This window comes from Pangasianodon hypophthalmus, chromosome 21 (genome assembly GCF_027358585.1).
Source record: "Pangasianodon hypophthalmus isolate fPanHyp1 chromosome 21, fPanHyp1.pri, whole genome shotgun sequence".
NCBI lineage: Eukaryota > Metazoa > Chordata > Actinopteri > Siluriformes > Pangasiidae > Pangasianodon > Pangasianodon hypophthalmus.
Window position 1 is genome coordinate 12553627 of NC_069730.1, and position 21526 is coordinate 12575152.

A 21526-nucleotide genomic window follows, 5' to 3' on the forward strand; every position below is an offset into this window, starting at 1 on the left:
TACAACAATTGGAGTTTAAAAAGGAGAAAACGAATAAAAACAAATCAGACTCTCCCCCTAGATATGATCTCATCAGGAAAGAGACTAATACAATGTAGACTAATTTTGAATACGTTCTACCCCAAAGGAAATTGAAGGAAATTTTTGTTTTGTTTGTTATTTGGTTTGGACTCAGACTACAAATAATTAAACTAACCAAAAAGTTCAAAAAAAGAGAAAAACTTTGGATGAAGAGCTGAAAACGTACTTGTAAAATACTTTTTAATCAACTGGTCGTAAATATGGATTTGGACTTGAAGTTAGGGGAACTGAAGGTAGGTGACTTGACTATATCACTGCAATCAACACAGCTGATGGAGGCCATGATAATTAGCTCATCAGCTATATTGGGAATATAGAAACTAGGGCAGCGCTAGCTCAGCGGTTAAGACATTGGCCTTCTGATCGGAAGGTTGAGTTCAAATCCCAGCACAGTCACTGCCGGGCCCTTGAGCGAGGCCTTTAACCGTCAATTGCTCAGTTGTATAAAATGAGATAAATGTAAGTCGTGCTGGATAAGCGCATCTGCCAAATGCCGTAAATGTAAATGCAGAAACCCTGGACCTGTGCAGTGATGGTTAGATACATCCACAGCTGTTTGAGCAAGTTTCAGCGCTAGCAGTCGTCCACCCACTTGCTCAAAGTATTCCCAGATCCATCACTCAGTCCTGGCTCTTACACTTTAGCCAATCTTTCATAACGCCCTTCCACCCCCAATCGGCCATGCTGAGCGACAGAGCTGTGGAGTTGAGGTGACAGGTCACTGGCACATTGCCAATCACAGCTAGCTATGTGCTAATTAGCCACCACTGAGGCTGGCTTACTCTGATGGAGCTGTGTCAATGTCTAACAGCAGCAGCCAATGGCACAAAAAGGAGAAAGTGATTGACAGATTGTGAGGGGAAAGAGGGGTTAGGTCATAGGGCTTGGTGAAAGGTCAAGGGGATCATGGGTATAATTAGGATCCCAGAGAGAGGAGAGAGAGGTCAAAAGGATGTAAGAAACAAAAAGGAGTCAAAAGGATTGTCTATGCACACATACTTAGTACATGGAGAGGGGGATGAGACGCAGGAAACGTGACCACAGCCACTGATCTTAGCTTCCTAGGATTAGACAGCACGTTTTTTTTGTACTTTGCACTCATAAAAGGCTTCATAATCATCTGATGAGTCTAAACAGGTGTATTACAGTTTGGAAAATATGAAAATGTGCAGCACACGGGGTGACTAAGGCTGGGAACAACTGCTGTTGGTCATACAAAGTGAGGAAACAACGCAAACTGAAAATCAACGTGCTCCAATTCTTTCTTTTCCACACCCACTCCCTGCTGTTTGGTGGGACATGACATGCTGTCTTGCCAACTAGAAACCATCAGGCAACCGAGTGGAATTGGGAAATTAACATAATTAATGCATTCACTCTACAAACACTGACACATAACACACACAAGAACCCATTTGCCTGCATAGACCACTGTGTGAATTCTTTTTCCTGCAGATGTGCAGTGTAATTTCCACTGTGGTTTTGTGTTCACCTGAATCTCCCTTATCTGTGTGCTAGGACACATTGAGGGTCAATGCACTTTCTTTCTCTCTGATCTACTGATAGAGGCCTCCACAGGATTTTCAGATCATATTTCTGTAGATCCTGTTTCAGACTATTAATCCACTGCTCTTTCTCTCCTGCTGAAATTCTCCAGCCTGATTAATCACATTCCTATACAAGCAGAGTTTTTTTTTTTTTTTCTTTTTAATATCTGCTAGTTTGGTCATTCCTGAGTGGGTTCAGTTACAGACGCCTTGATTTTTTTTTTTCTTCATTCAGCAGGCAAGGACAACAAAGATGGAACAGAGGTTTGTTTAATTGTAGTCTGTCTCTTTCAGCCATTGGAGGCCAATATTAAGCCATTATATAGACAGGGGTGTGCAGGCAACACAGAAGCCGATAGTTGTTAGGAGGAACACCAGGACTCGGATTAATTAAATGGTTTTTGCTCTCCAGTCAGTACAACAGGAAAAAATTTCCTGTGCTTTCTGATTACAGATGGCCTTGCGAACATGAAACCCCACCATTTAATCTATATATTAGATTAAAATTGTATATACAGTAGGAGTGTAACACAATGCCACTATCTTTATCTGTTTAGTGCTCCAAATATCCATAACTGCATCTTTATTATGCTTTGAACTGGAAGTGAGACCCCTGTGTGTGTGTGTGTGTGTGTGTATATATATATATATTTAATGTATATATAACTGGGTTCTCTGGTTTCCTCCCAACTTCCCAAAAACATGCCAATAGGTGGATGGGATATGCTAAATTGCCCCTAGGTGTGAATAAGTGTGTGTGTGTGTGTGTGTGTGTGTGTGTGTGTGTGTGTGTGTGTGTGTGATGTACTGATAACCCATCCAGGAGTGTATTCCTACCTCAAGGCCAGTATTCCCAGGACAGGGTCCAGATTCACCACAACCCTGAACAATGTGCTTACTAAAGACAAATGAATGGATGGATGGATGGATGGATGGATGATTGAATGAATGAATGCAGATGCATCAAAGCAGTCTAGCAGCAGTGTAAAAACAGTTAATATTCCTAATATCCTATTAAAAGTTCCGAATAAGTAACACTAGGACTAATTATATCCTAGCCATCTGTTTGCCTTTATTTTGTTTACTGTGAATTTAAAAGACCCACAACCACTCTGTTTTACTGTAATGTACATGACTATGATGCTTAATTTACTGTATGTTTAACATGCTGGTATTATCATAACAAGCACACAGGGGCAATAGTGTAATCATGGTAGTTCTTGCTCGACAATGGTTCATTGTATTCATTAAAATTTTGATCACAGAGACCATGCCCCTCTTCCTTCAGTGCCAAAAGCAAGCCAAGCCAGCCTTGAAGCAGTCAGAACATGTTTTGTCACCAGTGATATTTTAGAGTATTGACTGGTTGACAAACATCTACCAGCGTCTCATCTATACAAGCATAGCATCTACCTCTATGTCTCGCTGTGATCAAACAGGACTGCAATGCTTCGGGGCTTTTCAGGAGCCACTCAGGCATGTCAAGTGAGCCATAAATACATAAACCAAACCTCAACACACACATCCACACCTCTATAGACACACACACACAGGTTTGTCTTACACTTCCACTGATATAATTATTAATGCATCTAATTACTGCTTAACCCCAATAACCAAAAGGAAATCATTTGGCTAATTTGTTTTTAATAAAAGCTGCAGTTTTTGTAAATAAATCATTTTTCTTCATGGAGATCAGAGAAATGTCCACACAAGGTCAACACTCTCAGATATTCCTATCCTGGTGGAGACATTTGGCCTCCACCAAGATATAAAACATGCCCACACACACACACACACACACACACACACACACACACACACCTTTCTGTAGTGTTAGCGCAGGTCCACCATATAGAGAATTGCTAATGCATAGCAAAGTTCAACAAAAGCATAAAAGTAGGGGTGGAGAAATACAAACTCTCATGCACCCCTCTCTACCTCTCTTTAAATCCCCTCTTTATTTTCTTTGCACCAGGTGCCAGAAATCTTATTCTCCATCAAAACACACAGATCCTGTTATCATCTTAAATTGTGCTGGGTGAGCAATGTTAGCTAGTGCTTCAATGATTGCTCATCTGTCGACTCGCTTTGCTGGTTTTCTTGCTTTGGTTGTTCAGCTTCATAGAACAGGAAAAAAAAATCTGAGAACCTTTCAAATAAAAGCAGTGTTCATGGTCAATGTCAGCTGACGTTTAGCCCACTGAAGATAAGTACCGTTCAATGAATAGCTGCTATTATAAAACTTGTTAAAGGACCTTGTATTAAAAACTTTACAGCCTACACTAAGGCTTTACCAGTGCGTTCCTGTTGGAACAAACAGGACTGAGTCAAGGTCAACCGGCTCTTGTGTTTCAAACTACTGCGAAAATGGCCAGCGCTGAGCACTCAGGCAAATCTATTTCAGTCCATTAAAAAGTGAGTAGTGGGATAAGATTACTCATTTTCCACATCAATATAGCAAATACAGAGAAATCTAAAGATTTGTCACAGTCAAAAATACAGATAGTACAACTACAAATAAGGTGTTCACTTTAAAATGCGTATATTATCACATATACTGGGCGGATCATTAAAATTTACTGTAAACAAACGCCTATTAAAGTGCTATACTGCAACAGTGAAGATCAGTAGCAACTGGATTGTAAAGAAAAGGTGTATATAAAGTGTTACACTTTCAAATTACTGCCAAATATATTAGCCTGTAAAGCTATAACTGCAGTTTTGTGACACAGTAAATCTTTCCACTGCTCCAAAATGTAGTTAAAAAATGATGGAAATACAACATTACACATAAAAATAATCACTAAGGTCCAGCTGCATACTTTATTTGTTGTTGCATTTTCTAATTGGCTGTTGAGTTTTTGGTTAGTTTATGTCTTTTGCACTTATGATTATGTGCAACCATATTTTATGAAAGAGAATTATCTCTATATTAAAATTGAACTTATATTACCATCAAATGTTAAGACAAATTTATTTTAATTAAAGCAACACTGGACTGTACCATATTGCAAACTATAGAAAAATCTTGTTACATGTATTCTAATAAGAATTTCATGCTGGGAATGGGTATAGGTCATACATATGATAATTATTACTTGCGCGTGATCTACAATAGGCCTGAATTAATACACAATTATGACCCATACCGACTGGAATCCTTGATAAACAGAAACATAAAATGTATCAATCTACATATTAAGATCAAACATATAGCTTATATATTACAAGGGTTTGTCATTATAGGACTGGCTACATTGCCAAGTCAACACAGCAGGAAGCACAGCAGGATGAATATATTATAAAGGCATCACAGCAGCTGACAAAATATAATTTGAAACAAAGACCTTTGCCTGGATCATCTCACCAAGACAGATATGCCTGTTTCCCTGTGCTCGTCTGGCTCCATTGAACACCGGCACTGTGTTTGACAGACAGCAGGATATTACATATGTGATACAGTGGCATACATGCACCAGCGGGTGTCTTTTGGTGGTTGACGGATACATTTATTAAACTTCTCAGACTTACAGTGCTGAACTAGAATAAGGCCCAGTCTATCTATAGCACTCAGTCATCAGGATCAGAGAAATAAATCAGAGAATCTCATCCGGTAACTCTTACAGAAGGAATGTTTTCACCACCACAGACTAAAAGTGCCACGGCATATTTTACTCCAGGTCTAGGTGTAGCCTACAAGGAATGCTGCCTTGTGTATCTGCCAAACAACACAGATCTCAGTCTTTAGTTGCAATAGAAGCTGAAACAGATACTAACGTTACAGAAGAAACATGACAGGAAATAAAAGGTACAATGCGTTCACCTCAGATCACTACAAGTCTATATTGGTCGACGTGAAATTCTCCTCAAAGAAAACCCCAGGAACAGCAATCCTGTAGAGCAAAAACACTGCTTTGAATTCAAAACGTGTGAACGTACTGCGTCGTTATAATATTGTTCACCTGAAGTGCTTAATTTACACATTAAAGCGAGAGAAACTGGGGCATGCTATTTCCAAACCTCATTCTTTACACTACGGCTCTCCTACCGTGACTGAGAGGGGGGTAAAAACAGGTGCTTTTGGAGTTGAAGATGAATCATCGTGCTTGTATCTGGGTTAAAAGCCAGTAGGCCAGTCAGTGACTGCAGAGCTGTAAAGCAAGAGCCCTGGCACAGAGCCAATTTAGAAATAGTTTGACCAAAATGCTAAAATTATTAATAATGACTAGGAACAAACACTGTACCAAAGATAGCACAAATGGAAAATAACGTAGTTATTTATTAGTGGCAGTAAGTCATAAAATATGCTTCTAGCTAGCAGAATATTTAATATTGTCTTACTATTTTCTAAGAATTTGAATTAGCCAACTTGTTAGAAAGGTTTAAGGAAAGGTTTGCAGGAGTGGACAAGTTATAAAATTTATTTGGTCATCCTTTCACCCAAGTGAAAGCTCCACCACGCTAAAAAAAAGTGCTAGCTAAAAACAAGAGCTAGCTAGCATAATGTAATAATGTATAGATAGCTAGTTTGCTAGTTCAGTACAATAATAATAATACAGATTAAGGGAAGCTAACAACTCCCTTCAACGCGAGTTTCTAGTGTTCGAGTTTCTGCCTTTAAGAAAAAGTCAGCAAGTTGTTGGCCAACATTTCAGTTCTGAGATGTCGGGCTCTTTGTTTTCTTTCAATATGTTTACTGTGAGGTGACTGTTACTTACAGCAGGAATCTTACAGTATGTACTGTATATGGCAGCTTTGTGCTAGGACATTTTAATAAAAAAAATATCCTCTATAGTATAGTATCGTTACAGCAGCGAGGTGCGTCACATCACTGTGAAGCACATTAATACTAAATAGAGCTACATGCCAAATTAATTTTGTTTTAAGAAAGTCAGTAAGAGTAAGTAATCAGTAAGATTTTTCTCATTTTCTAGTTGTTTACACATATCTGTCCACCGGGAATTACGAATAAGAAAACTAATAACACTGACATGTAATCTGCTTGTCCTGTGCTAATGATTTGTCCGCTGGCTTGTTTTTAGCAGTTTCAGCTTTTCTGAAGACTTGACTTATATGAAATTGAATGAAATCTGTCTCACCTGATGTAAGACCTATATAACGATGGAAGTTTCACACTGGAACATTTTGTAAAGCTCAGAAAATAAGGGATTAGCTTTTTATTTACATTTGCATTGTTGGCCAGACTCTCCTGTTTATACCTAGTTCAGGATTTCTGCTAACTTCCGCTAACTGTTATCAGTGTTAGCATGTTTGTCAAAACCATTTTTTTTAAGTAAAAGTGAAGCCTGGTGTTTTTCGTCTTCTCCCCACTCACACCATCGACAGGTTCGTGTACCACAGCAACACAGGAAGCTCATGTTCACAACCTAACACTGCCGATCAGTGACCAGTTTACACAAGAGGAAGCAAGTGAGGAGGAAGGAAGGAAAAATCATACACATATAGCATATAAACTCAAAGATATTCATTGTCCGAGGATCCAGTGATTCAAATGGTGGCCATGAACCTATAAAGCACAGATCAGGTGAGTGATATTAATAGTATTAAAAAAAGAAAATATGGAAAAACTTGATTTGAAAGAGGCTGGTAACGATCTCTCTCTCTCTCTCTCTGTGTGCAGGTGTGTGTGTGTGTGTGTGTATGTGTGTGTCCACCTGCGTTTAGCGTAGAAAGAACTTCTGTGTAGTTTGTTATAACACAGATGCCGAGGTCTCAAAGGAGTGCAATAGCCTCAGGTTCAATGTTTTGAACAAGAAACTCTTTCTGTTTATCCCCTGTTCTTTCTTTTTCTCTTCCCATTTTTCTCATAGCCTCTGCCGCTAAGTGGAGGCATTATTTTTTGGGTTGTCTGTCCATCCGTGCGTCTATCCGAGGTCCCCGTTAGCGTGATATCATAAGAACGAGTGCTTGAAGGTTTGTAGGATTAACATGGAATATCATTGTAACTGATTACATTTTGAAATGGATCCAAACAGGGTCAAGGTCACAGCAAGGTCAAATGACTGAAGTAGTTTTTCTTCAGTACCTTCCTTCCTGTTTGATGTATATGTCTTTTTTTCTCCCTTGCACTTATATCTTGTCTTTTCTATTAGTTTTGTTCTCATAAAAATCTGTCTCGCTCACACCATCCATCTGTCTCTGACTCATTTCTAAATGCTGTCTCACACCCACTTTCATATTCAGATGAGCCAGACACAATAGCATAAGCATGCGCACCTGAACAAGGTTTATACACACACTCTCGCCTCTGTGCTGTCAGGGGTCCAAGCAAGACAAAACAGCTTTCCGTCTGTGCACTAAAACACACAGCAGGCCACAAACGGCTTTCAAACATCAGACAATGGTAAGGCCTGTGGATTTAGAGAGCATCAATATGAAAAATCCTCTATGAACAGAATGCGCAATAAGCTTGTGCCTGCTTATTGATTTATTTATTTTGTCTCATTTTAACAGAGAATATCCCACTGATTTTCTTTTTATGCATTATCATGCACACACAAACACACAAATAGGGAGAAAAACAGTGCATAATCAAAATTTGGTTCTAGAAGATTAAGTCCTATACACAATCACAAAGCACAAAGACTACAATATGGTTTTTTTTTGTTTGTTTGTTTGGTCTTTTTTTTTTTTCTTTTTTTTTCATTTTAGTGAATGAATACGGCCCTTTGTGAGGAATGAGTTCTTTTAGTTTGGACCAAGATTTCATTTTGCACAAAGGGCCATATTCATTCATTCATTCATTCATTCATTCATTCATCTTTAGAAACCGCTTTAGCCTGTTGCACATGATTGCGATGTCTTTCTTGTACCATATCAACTCTCGGGAGGAGCATTCTTATTAAGTAACTAAAAAACCACCACTGACTGACAGTTTGTCACCTTATACTTCTCATTTGTATATCATATTAGCCTTCATTTGTTTATTTTTAACTTGTTTTTACATTACATGAAAGTACATAGTTGACAGCAAAGAAAAAACCATGATAAGCTTCTTTCAGTCTGCATTTTCTATCCCCTTTTTCCAGGCTTAAAGACAAGGGCTTGTGTTTAAAGATGATGATTAAGACACTAGTGAAAAACCCCACCTCATACACGGCATGACCTACACACAGATCCCACGCCCAGAGAACCTGCATATGATTGACACTGACATATCTTTAACATTGATATATCATTTGAATTTAAGTCGCCAACTCTTTGTACAGCCCAAAGTACAAATTTCAACCTTCAATATCCAGAAATGAACTTACAATATGACAGTAATTTAATAATATAGTTGAAGTGTAATTGTTATATAGACAGTACAATTAAACTATTCCTTTAATCGCAAATGCTATTTACAGTACAGTGTACTGGAGGAAATGGCAACACCATCTTTTTTTTTCAAATACAGTGTAAATAGCATTTGCAGTGAATACATAAAAATGTCTGCTGAAAAATGGTCGTGTAAAATAGGCAAGATGCAATTTCACAATTTTTGATGACGCTAGTTTCTATCTGGCTGCCGAATCGTAACATGTGTTATAGATGCCCAGGGACTGGGCAGCAAGGCCAAGCTGGCATGGCTGAGCCTATTATAAAATGCAGCAGATTTGAGTCCAGATACACTCAGTCCTGCCAGCAGGCATGAAATACAAACCCTTTAGAGATGATGAGAGACCTCTCTCGTAAAAGTGTGGCCTGGCAAAGAGCCTGTTACAAGACCCAGGCACCCTGAGTATTATTGGTACCTGTAGTACTACTGCCTAGCAATTACAGGCAAGAAAATGTGTGCTCAAAATGTCTTACTGACTCTGAGTAAAAAAAAAAAAAAGTGTGGGTGTGTGGGCTTACAAAAAAAGAAAATGCACACAATCATTATTGGAGAGATGGAGGAGCTTTCCTCAAGAGCAAAGGCAAACAAGATTAATGGTTCAGAAAATTGTCTGGATGCATAATCTAAACATTATTTTAATGACGCTGAACAGGGTTAGTGTTTCTCTGTAAGCTTCCCTCAGAGACCACCAGCTTTCATTCTCTCGTTCCTTAATTTGAGTCAATTTATCTTCAAGCCGCTTTGATAAGGTGCATCATATCCGATTTAGTAAGGCCTCCACGAGCCATGAAATGTGTGAGGGAAATTGGGTAATGTAATTATTTTCAAAGCAAATTGAATGAGTTTATGATACAGATCACACCAGGATGAATATCAGTATAAATTATCTATTCCTTATTTGTAAATGATATCAAGGGAAATGTTTACATGTCAAAAATGACTGTCCTTCTGAATCTGGCCATTCCACTCCCATAATGTCATGAAGAATGTTATTCCATTCTTCATAATGTCTCTATACACATTTAATGAGAGGCCATATGACAGGATAAGGGAACTAATTGCAGGTAGAATGTAAAGTTGTGTGTAGGGAAATGAAGAAACGTAGGACCACGCGCAGCACAGGTCTGAGGAATCATTCGAGCCAGTCATTTGGATTTGTTGCTTTCTGTGTCACTTCATGAAGTCACCTTAGTTTTCATCAGCATTCAGGCTCTCAAAATTCACGTCACACATCATTCTGCTTTGATATATTAGTTTGATGCTCAAGTTCCTCTGCCTCAGAATCAGAATCAGAATCACCTTTATTGCCAAGTACCGTGGGTTTACATGTACAAGCAATTTGTCTTGGTGTACTGGTGCATGGTACAACAGTAAAAATACAAGAAATAAAAAGAATATTAATAAGGTAAACAACTATGAGCATAAATATAGAAATACAAAAATTTAGGAAAATAAAATAAAAATAGAGACGTTAGCTGTACATTAGTGCGAAAGTGGGCCAGTGCATATGCTCACAGTTTGAGGTGAAGAAGGTGCAGTAGAGCAGTCTGAGTTATGCGCGTTAATGTAACGCATATGAAAGAGAAAAGTGGGATTTTTCGTTAATGTAATGTGTAATGTCCATGAAAGGCGGATAAGAGACCATGGTGCTTCCTGGTCAATTAAAACAATATTGTTTTAATTTTTTAAGATATATAAAATTAACTTTGTGTCTTCACCGGGCTTGTCTTGTTTCAGATTGTGAAAGTAAACTGATTTAAATGTTTACATTGTGGTTATTCCACTTAATTGGATAGAAATTGGGATTTGGATTGGCCTCAAATACTTGACTCCATTCCAATTTAGATATTTACATGAAGCTTTTTTTAGGAGGTCCAATATCATGACCATGGAAGCTTTTAATCCACTTAAACTCTCAATCTGATGATTATCGGATTATGTGGATGCATATACTCTACATGTAGCTATTGACAACAGAGAAAATGAAGGGTAATGAATGTGACATAATGCTTCACTGTATCACTTGCTACATTTACATGCAGCCTAATAATCTGATAATAATTCAATTAATATCTCGATCAGTTTTATTCCAATTTAGATGTTTACATGCAGTTTTTTAATTTCAACTGAGCAGATTATTATCAGATTATTAGGATGCATTTGCTGTAAATGTATGTAGCAATTTGATAGTAGAGGAAAGAGGTGGTATTTAAGGTGACATAATGAGACATGCCGCTGCAGTCACATGCTCTCTGCCCCACAGTCCTGCTCCATCCTATAACCCATCATCCTTTTTAGCAGAAGCAGGTCCAATATGGCAACTGGCCGTAATTATGACCGAGCTAGCCATTTCCTATTACCCTGCCTTCTCTAAAATCAATACTTAATTACCTCCCAATCCCCCCTTACCTACACACACTCGTTTTTCAGAGAGAGGCTGTCATCCATGATGGAAAGCAGACGCTCACAAACGTATATAGACACACACCCATGTGTACACATACCACACTACTATTCTCTACTACCTAGACTCAATTCCACATTAAATAAGAGATTACGTTTATGGTAATAAAGGAAGAGAAGTATGTGTGAATGTTGCAACCATCCGTAGGCAAATGGCCCATAACTCAGATCTAATAAGAGCGAGAGGAGGAGGCAAATCCCCTTCTGTTCTCTGATTCATTTCTACCACGCACACATGCACACTGACGTCCTCATTGACTCCACTTACAAAGCTGGCAGTTTGGAAAATAAAGCAAGCAAAGGGGGTGCTTTTACCCGTAAAATATTAATAATCCGGCCACATTAACCGATTGCAAATCAGCTCGTCTGGAAAAGGAGGGAAAGTGGTCATTAGGTAAGCTTTTTTTATTTCTCTGCATGTCTGCACTAATGTAAGATAGCCTAGTGCGAGACAGATCTGGCTGTAAAAAGAAAAAAAGTTAGATAGACAGAAGCTAATAAAATCCCGTCTTCTAAGAATTTGTCTTGTTTTTCCTCTGTTTTTTAGTTTTCCGACTTCCTCTGTGATTGAACACACCAGTGAGAACGATTACAGGACTCACTTCAGGAGGGCTGTGCAGAAACACGCAAACACAGCAGCAAGCAATTGTGGTGTATACTAGGACGCCTGTGTCTCCACGTATTAATGTTTCCTCTCCACCGGTTTAGTGTGTCTGATGTCTTTTGAGACAAAATAGACCGAAGATAGAAACCTAGATATCATAATCTGTGTAATGTGCAACTGAGCTCCCTTCATATAGCACTATAGTACTATAAAGATTAATTAATATCTTCAACGTATGCGAGTTCAAGAGACTCATCTTTTGGAGCAGCTGCAAAAAAAAAAATCATATTAAGTGTAATCCATGCACATTCTTTCGAAATTTGTTACCTGGACAGCTTTTAACACAAGAGATCATTTTTAGTTGCCAGTAAGTAATTATTTTTTTATCCCACATTATTCTAATGCCATTGAACAGGCTAAGTGTTTCTCTGTACGTTTAAGCCCTGATTTGTGAGAGCTTAGAACAACAGCAGAAAGTGTACATTGTGTCCTCTTTTTTCCATTATCCTGCATTCACAGGATTCATCGTGTGAGTATCAGGATCTATCTGTCTGGATTCCCTCCAGGTGAAAGTTCTTACAACTGTATACTTGGTCTCCACTTAATCCTATAGTGTTTGCACCACTTTTGACAACAAGATAGCGGATTACAAGAAAGAATGTGTACTGTGAGCAGCACAGCAATTTTGGGATTTGGAAAGTCATGTAGTGTGCGCTTAGCCTTACATTTGAAAACGTAGCTTTTCCACACCAAAACAGGTGTTTGTGTCACAAAGCTTTTCGAAAAATCCTTCAAATGTCTACAAGTTGCAAACCTCCATTTTCAGTGATTTCATGAGTGGTGGGAAAAACGCTTGTTTTTGAAAACGCTGACACTGCACCATTGCAGTTTTGTATGTGTTATGAATGTGCTAGGATTTCGTTTATCATGGCTGCTGACCAAGTTGTTCATTTGTTGTAATGTCTCATCTGATGATGTGTTCGCACCCTCGTGCAGAAGTGCCAGAATATGATAAACGCTGTACTGCTCCTGAATCCACAGCTCCAGCGCTACAAACCATACTGCAAACTGAAATTTTGAAAGACTGAGCAGAACTAGTAGCTAGTGTGACCACTTCCAATCACAGATTGTTGTGCTTGAAAAGAGCATTTACGCATTTCGCCATCTCTACTTCTCCATACGCGTTGTAATAACGTCACTGTTGGGGAATTTGACGTAACAGATTATGACCTACAGAGCTGGTGCACTCATGCAAACGTTTTCAAATCTTTTTTTGTGTTTTCGTATGCATGGATTTATTTTTGAAAACAATGTTTTCAAAACTATCTGTATACGTATGGACAGAGATATTTTCAAAAACAGTTTTAAATACGCATGTATACATGTGGGCGGGGCCTGAGACTACACCTGTCAATGCCACGTAGACACAAGTGGTGCATCATGGGTCTTCAGACAACGAGTCCATCTTTTTAACATTGGTTTTGCATTCATTTTACATTTCACTAGCTCCATTTGTCTAGCTACAACGTCTGACAAGAAATTCTAGCTAACAGGTTTTTGGAAGTAGATAGTCTCCCCTGCTGAGCTCAGAGGGCCCGAACTCTGCCTGCCAGCATCCCCTGCAGTCTCCCCGAGTCCTGCAGTCTAGCCAGGAGCCGGAGGAGGAATGAAATCATTACGGCAAAGGCTGCAACCCAATCTCATTAAAAGGAAAATAAATGGAGCGCTTTGTTCTCGCGGGTTCCTCGGATCCAGCTTCAACCCCCCCCCCCAGCTCTTTCAGATACACACCGAATAAATCCATATAGATGGGTAGAAAACAGACGGATAGATACCCAGTGCACAAAGTTTCTAAGGAAAGGTGACGCTTCAGATGGACGTCCTTCCTCCAAGTATTTATTTATTTTCGCTTCACAACTTAGAATCTGTATTTATTTCTTAAGTGCATCTACTCATTATAGATAGATAGATAGATAGATAGATAGATATAGACAGACAAAAATTTATCTCTCTGTCACATCAGTATCTCACTGTCAGCACACACACACACACACACACACACACGATGATAAAGTGAGAGAGGCAGTGAATAATGTTTTCTTTCAGGTCCTATATCTACAGCCCTTCTGAGCTCATGTTAAGTAGTTTCACCTTTCAGTGCTGTTACTGCAAATGGCAATAAAGCAAGAGAGAGCGCAAGAGAGAGAGAGAGAGAGAGAGAGAGAGAGAGAGAAAAGAAAGAGTAAACTCCACAACCCCATCTATTTTCACAAGAGGAGAGACTGAGCGAGAAATAGGCAATTATTCTCCAAGCTCGGGGCAGGAAGGAAAGCAGTCTGCCACCACTTCTGTTGCTTGGAGTTTTAATCAAACACCTTTAGAAAATGACACAGGGAGCAATAAAGCTTCAGACAGAGTCCAAACATCAGTGAGACTTGAGCTCGATTAGCCCTAGCCTGGAAGAGTAGGATAGGCCACTCCTGCAGGAAGGCGCATCAAGACCCTAAAAAGTGTATGGAGTAATCGATGCTTTCTGCTCCAGTGGCTCCTGGGGGAAAAATCGAGAAGGCTCCAGTTTCTGCTGACAGAGACTACATCGGCGTGTCCCCCCAAGGCTATATTCACCACTGTTTCACACACACAGAGCACGTTCAGATGGTATTTATACACACGCTTTCACGCTGCATCCAACCAGGTCTCTTTTATACCCATGTGATGAAGTGGCATTTTTAGAGTTGCGACACACAGTGGAGCTCTTGATTGTAAATCTGGCGAGAGGGACAGTCAGTGGCCTGTGAAGTGTATTCAATCTAGGAAGAGAATTTGTGAACTGAACTGTTTACCTGAAGCGATTTGCACTCCAGTTGTGTGTGTGTGTGTGTGTTTGTAAATCCTGACTTAACAACTTTCATTCTGGATTCATGTACATTTTAACCATTGTATATCACCAAAGCATATGTGCGCACACACATACACACACACACACACACACACACACACACAGACACAAACACACAATGACACACAGATTTGCTGAAATTAGCTTTCCTTATTATCTACTTGACCTGAAAACCACAAAGCGCATTGGGACATGAGCAGAAAGCCACTTACACAGACCTAAGAGACACAAATACAGTCAGATCACACAAACCAGTGAGACACCAAACAAGATGAACTTGAAGAGCTTTGAGTCTCCTGGAATCATCAAAACACAAACACACACACACATACACACACCTCTAGACGCCATCTGGATGTCTTCAAAGTGTCTCAAGAGAGAGAAGATCTCTAAGGAGAGACACTTCCTGCACCACAACTCCCAGACGTAGCCTTTAGATCGGAACCCACAGCTTCTGCATTGCGTGTGCGTGTGTGTGTGTGTGTGTGTGTGTGTGTGTGTGTGTGTGTGTGTTTGTAGGGGTAAGGGTCTCCAGCTGACACAGTTAGACCGATGTAATCAGCTAGACGTATCTGATTATAAAGCATTACAACAGCCTCTGGCACTGAACAAACAAATAATGGGAACATGAGAAGGGAGTGATTTGTTCATACCCCTACATACAGAGACAGAGATACAGGGAGAGAGAGAGAGAGAGAGAGAGAGTGAAAGAGAGAGAGAGAGACCCCATAAATCTCCTTGGGCTGGGCACTGCGAGAGAGGATTAGATAGATTTGCATGCCATTAACAGAAAAAAGAGAAAAAGAAAGAGTGAGTTGGGCATCTGTAGATCATTATTCACAACAGCAGCAGCAATTACCTCCTCTTCCACCACACACACACACACACACACACACACACACACACACAGCACTCTCGTTTCTGATTGCCCTTACACCAATTACGCCTGCATTGGCCCGCTCACTTAGCTGAGAGAGATGGATTAGAATGAAAGGACGTACCAACGGTCACAAACATGCCAGCGCAAGCACGCACACACACATACACACATACACATTCATACCTGCCCTATCAAGTGTCCGTTTTTGGCTTTGTTTAAAAAGTTGAAAAGAGAACAAAAAGTACAAACAAAAAGCTTCCATCAACAGCCACAGACACTTCACAGCATCCAGTACGCCTGTGTGTGACAGTGTGCCTGTGTGTCATTTACCCTTTAAAGAAAACTGCGCAGTCGATCCAGGAGGACATATGCGGCTTTAATAAGGATGCCCATTATAATGTCGTTTTGTGGCGTGGAGAAAAGAAAACTGCTTTTGTCTCTTATACAAGCTTGAACACAGACAGACGGGCGTCAACAAACTGGAGAAATGGCTTGGCTGCTTGAAGATCAATCTGGATTTGTTGCTTTTATTCGGTGGTAAGTTATTGTTCACCTTCTTTTCATGTTCTTCAGAACTTCTGTAGCAGTCTAAAGGCATACTGCGTCCTCTTGGAAGACATGTAGGCATAAGATGCAAGACTAATAGTGGTGTTGCTGCTCAGCTCTTTTTCAGTGAGTTTCCAAATAGCAAAAAAAAAAAAAGAAAGAAATCCTGAGTATGAAATTTTAAAAATTAAACCTAAATAGTGCTTCTCCTAAGTGGAAAAGTTAGCATATTAAACAGTGACGGCTGGTCGTGAAGCTACAGTCTGGGCTAGAAAGAAATCAGCCCCAGCCTCACAATCATGTTGTGTTGTTACACTTAATTTGTTAATTTGTTAACATTGAATAATTTGATATTGATTCCAAAAATGAAACATTACACTGATTTCTTTTTATCTTTGAAACACAGGGGGCTCATCCCTGCTAACCAATAGAGAAAAAAAATATATACATATATGTGTATACAATAAATTATGAACATATATGTTATATAATATATATATAATGTTATATATAATATATAATATAATATATATATAATGTTATGGGTCAAGTTAGCAGTCACACATTTCTTTTTTCTTTCTTTGTACGACATAAAATTCAACCAGATCACTGTCGCTCAAATGAATGCATACAAATTTTGTCAAAAAATCACATTCCCATGACTGTCTTTCATCTAGTGGTGATTATGTCATTGTGTTGCTCATGTTGTCATTGTGTCATCATGTTGCTCATCTTCATAGTACTCGTATATAAGAGTAGCTTATAGAAACACACAGCTCTGGTTTTTCTTAACGACTTTTTCAGACATTTGTTTAAAATTTGCAAAACATTTGGAAGAACCCATACCTACAGACATCCAAATCTTTGTAATGGCTCGTCACGTGTGCAAAGGGCTCACTCGCTTTTACCCAGTAGAGTATCTATGCCATTAGTCGTGGCCTAAGAGACTTACAACCTGAAGGTCGTGGGTTCGAGTCTCAGGTCTGATAGGGATTGTAGGTGGGGGGAGTGAATGACCAGCGCTCTCTTCCACCCTCAATACCACAACTGAGGTGAGACCCTTGAGCAAGGCACCGAACCCCCAACTGGTCCCCGGGCGCTGCAGCAAAAAAAGGCTGCCCACTGCTCTGGGTGTGTGTTCATGGTGTGTGTGCACTTGGATGGGTTGAATGCAGAGCACAAATTCCGAGTATGGGTCACCATACTTGGCCACACGTCACGTCACTTCACTAAATAGTATTACCATGATTACAACTGAAATCATAACATTCTGTTTTCTCCACGTCAGATTATACAAAGAATATCCTCTCATGACAGACTACGAATAAAGAAAACGAAAATGTTCTGCTTATGTCAATAATCAGTGTGATTGGGGCTCGTGCAGAAAATGGAGTCACACACAAAAAAAAAAACATTCTTCAAAGTGAGCTTTTAGTAATAAGGATTTTTTTTTTCATTTACGTTTCGCCACTGAATTCAATTCAATTCAATTTTATTTGAGCTTTTAACAACGGACACAGTCACAAAATAGCTTTATAGAAATGCTGATATAAAATTTTAATTTCAATGTATCATAAATGAGCAAGCCAGAGGCGAAGAAAAAGGAAAAACTCCCTGAGGTGACAAGAGGAAGAAACCTTGAGAGGAACAGACTCAAAGGGAACCCATTCTCATGTAGGTGACATCCTCCTATTGGTAGCTCCGAGATTTTAATAAACATTTCTGACACTGCTGTCGGTCGTCTTTCATTACAATGGCACTAAAACAGCCACCAAGGAGCATGTCACATTATGCGCTATGCTTGTCTCAACTCATGATCAAAGAATTATCTTACAGTGTGCGATTTTTTTTGTCTGTGCCAACAAAACTGGGCTGAGAATCACACAATTTAAAGCTTTAGTTATGAAATAAGTCTGATCCGCTAAACCAGTGGAAGTACGAAGGTTGCAAAATGCAGCCTATCGACCCCAAGTGCCTCATTTTCAAGAGCCAGTTTAAATGTTTTGTGAAGAGTTTATGTCCTACGAAATAGGGCAGCTTTTACCTCGCAGGCAATAAAGGAGAAATAGCCAGTTGGAGCAAACTGATAATGAACAATTGGGATAAAATGGTCAAAAATAAGTAGAAATGCATCTTAATTGAGAATCAGAGACATAAAAAAGCAAAGCAACCCCATGTTTGACTTCAGAGTGTTGGCCAAAGAGAGCGAGAGAGAGAGAGAGAGAGCAAGAGAGAGAGATGAGGAATTTCTCTTTTTCTTTTCATGAGAAAAATGATATTATCTGAAAATGAGTTTAACACATTCTCACAATTGCAAAATTATACAAATTGTGGCAAATGGTCTGAGTTAAGGTAGGGGGCAAGATTAGCAGTCAGCCTACATTTGTGTTTAATCCAATTCATTATTAAATCTTTAGTGACTCAGTGGTACTTGTGATTGGAAACGTTAGGTTGTAACGTTAAATCCCTGACCACTATTATTCCCATCATCAAAGCGCTCAACCCACAACTGCTCAGCTGCGTGGTTGGATCGCATCCTGTCACGATTCAAAGACACGTTCGATAAAATGCATCCTCTAACCCCAATCTGTAATTATTGTCCACTCTAAAGCTCAAAAGTCAAAGCGGTCACTGCTCAAAAAAGTCAACACAACCTCAACTATGCCCTGTAGCCTGAAGTTTGATATTTGGACCAGGATAAAAGAATAAACTCTAGCTATTAATACCTCATCTTTAGTAAATTATTCATGGCACACCTTACAGAACAGCAATGCCAAATGAACGCATTCATAATTCATGCATGGCATTAATGGCCGGCATTTCAGATGGCCAGATCTATTCTGAGGGCACTTTGCCTGTCCGCTTTCAAGTGAGGGGAGGAGTGATCTAAGTGAGCTCTCGTTACCCCAGATGGTCTCACACAGAAATCTCCCTTCCCTTCTGTTTTTCATCTTCTACCCCCCTCCCCTTCCAGATCTTTGACACATTGTTTGTGATTGCTGGGATGATTTGGCGATTAAGGGCACATAATCCGATCACTGGGACACAGAGAGCAAAGCCGGGGCTCAAACACAGCCATGCAGTTCATTGCAACAGACTGTAGATCACGCGTCTTAACCAGCCAAAGGCCAATTCCCTTTCAATTAGCCACCAGAATGGGATGACTGCATGCCCCCTTTCCCATTTTCCTGCCCATCATGTCCAGCCCATCTGCTGCGGTTAGCCACAGTACAGCCCTCTAAACGATCCACAGCACTTTTAGGAGCCATTATCAATTAGAAAGCCTTAAACTTTCCATGTCTTTTGGACTCTCACTTTAACGTTCACGCTGCCTTGTGAGCAAAAACGTATTAAAAAGATACAAAAGAGAATAAGACTGCTGTGCACTCCAGAGCAGCCTGAGCTGAGGTTTAAGCAGAAATGTACAGTCTTGCTGAAATGTGTGTCATTAGTCGCACGTTGACTTGGACAGGTTTGTTCTAGATAAGAACAGGAAACGTGAACAGATAAGCACTCCCATCGACTCGCCGCTGACCGCTATCGGAAATCACAGCACATTAACCTTCAGGACGTAGTGAATGTGAACTTGGGTGAACAGTATGGATGTGTTGGAACATACAGGGAGAGGTGGTGAATATATAAATATATAAGAGAGGGAATGAGAGGGAAGACAGACAGAGAAATAGACAAAGTCTTAGAGGGATGGTTAACAGCTAAAGATATCAAAGGGGTTCTATAGTAAATGCTCTGGTGTAGGATTCGTGCATGGAACCTGGAGAATAGTTCTTCCAGATGACCAAAACAAAGCAAAGTACACATCTAGATTTCTAGATAGATAGATAGATAGATAGACATGAAAAGAGAGACAGATAGAAGCATAGAGTAGAAGTGTGTGTGAGAGTGTGTATTTTTCCCCGTGCTTTTTCGGTTCATCTTCTGCCATCGGTGCGCCATCTGTCAAACGCAACGCAAGCGGAGATTTTTTTTTTTTTCTTACACACAGCTCTTATTCGCTGGACACAGAACTGGACACAGAACTGGACACAGAACTGGACACAGAAGTGTCAGAAATGGACAAAATTTGGCGTTAGATAGCTCTCTATTAGAGCTTACCTCCACAGACTCTCCCTGAGAAATACCCCAAAGGATTTAATTACAAAGACATGGACACAGAACCCTGAAAATAATACACAGTATAATAACAATCAGTGTTTGGAGTTGGATCCCTATCTATTACAGGTTACCTCCATAGACTTCTACTGAGAAATGCCTTAAAAGCATCCAATTAAGGAACCCGAAATTAAGGAACGCACTTTGCAGCCATTCTTATTTTAGTGCCACAGCAAAAGCAGGCTAGATGAATAAAGATGGGAGTCTGACGCCTCATTATGTGCACGTTTTATGCACAAATTCCCCATAACGCACAACACACAACACACAGAGCTGGTGCTGGTGCTGGTGCAGAGCAGTGAGCGGGGACATCAGCCCTAAGCGCACTTTACACCTCAGCGCAGGCTCCGCGCGCATCCACAGAAAAGTTTGCCATCACCAGCTACACAGCAGCGCACAAGTTCAAGTTGGAGCGCGCGGCATCCCGTCACTACTGAGCTCGAGACGCAGCTTTCTTTTTATCCTGCTCCAACCACATCCCTTCTCATTTACCTTCCATCCCTGAAACAGCCGCGACGGCGCACAAAAACGTGAGAAAATCCACAGTCATGGTCATCGGCGTCCTCCGCTGTCGCTTCATCCCTTTCCGTGGAAAAAAGCAAAGCCGCACTCCTCCGCTTCTTCACGCGCTGGATCCTCCGCTATTCCACAAGGCGAGCGTGGCGCGTCACATCGCCAGCCGTAGTAAAGGAGCGCGCGCGCGAGTGTGTGTGTGTGTGTGTGTGGGTGGGTGGGTGCGTGTGCGCGTGTGTGTGTGTGTGCGTGCGGGTGTGTGTATGAGAGAGAGAGAGAGAGAGAGAGAGAGAGAGACAGGCGGCCTCGGTGGCGCGGCTTACTGAGCGCCCGCGCGCGCGGGGACCCGGCGGACCACGCCCCCTTCTTCTACCCTTTAAACCGACAAGACCAATCGCGGACCTGCGGCTGAAAGTGGTTGACCAATCGCACGCGCGTTTTCCCTCCTTCATGCCTTGTTATTCAAAAGCCAAAACTTTTC

At 40.3% G+C, this 21526-nt stretch overlaps 1 protein-coding gene across 2 annotated transcripts in view; it reads right to left on the bottom strand.

Moving 5' to 3' along the window:
* LOC113533285 (ephrin type-B receptor 1-B) overlaps positions 1-21348 on the bottom strand; it is a 301883-nt gene extending 280535 nt beyond the window's left edge. For both annotated transcript variants that reach the window (XM_026925335.3, XM_026925333.3), the window contains exon 1: positions 21025-21348. In XM_026925335.3, the coding sequence (XP_026781136.1) occupies positions 21025-21112 (88 nt within the window). In that variant the 5' untranslated portion in view covers positions 21113-21348. The remainder of the gene's footprint in view (positions 1-21024) is intronic.
* Positions 21349-21526: the final 178 nt, after the last annotated feature.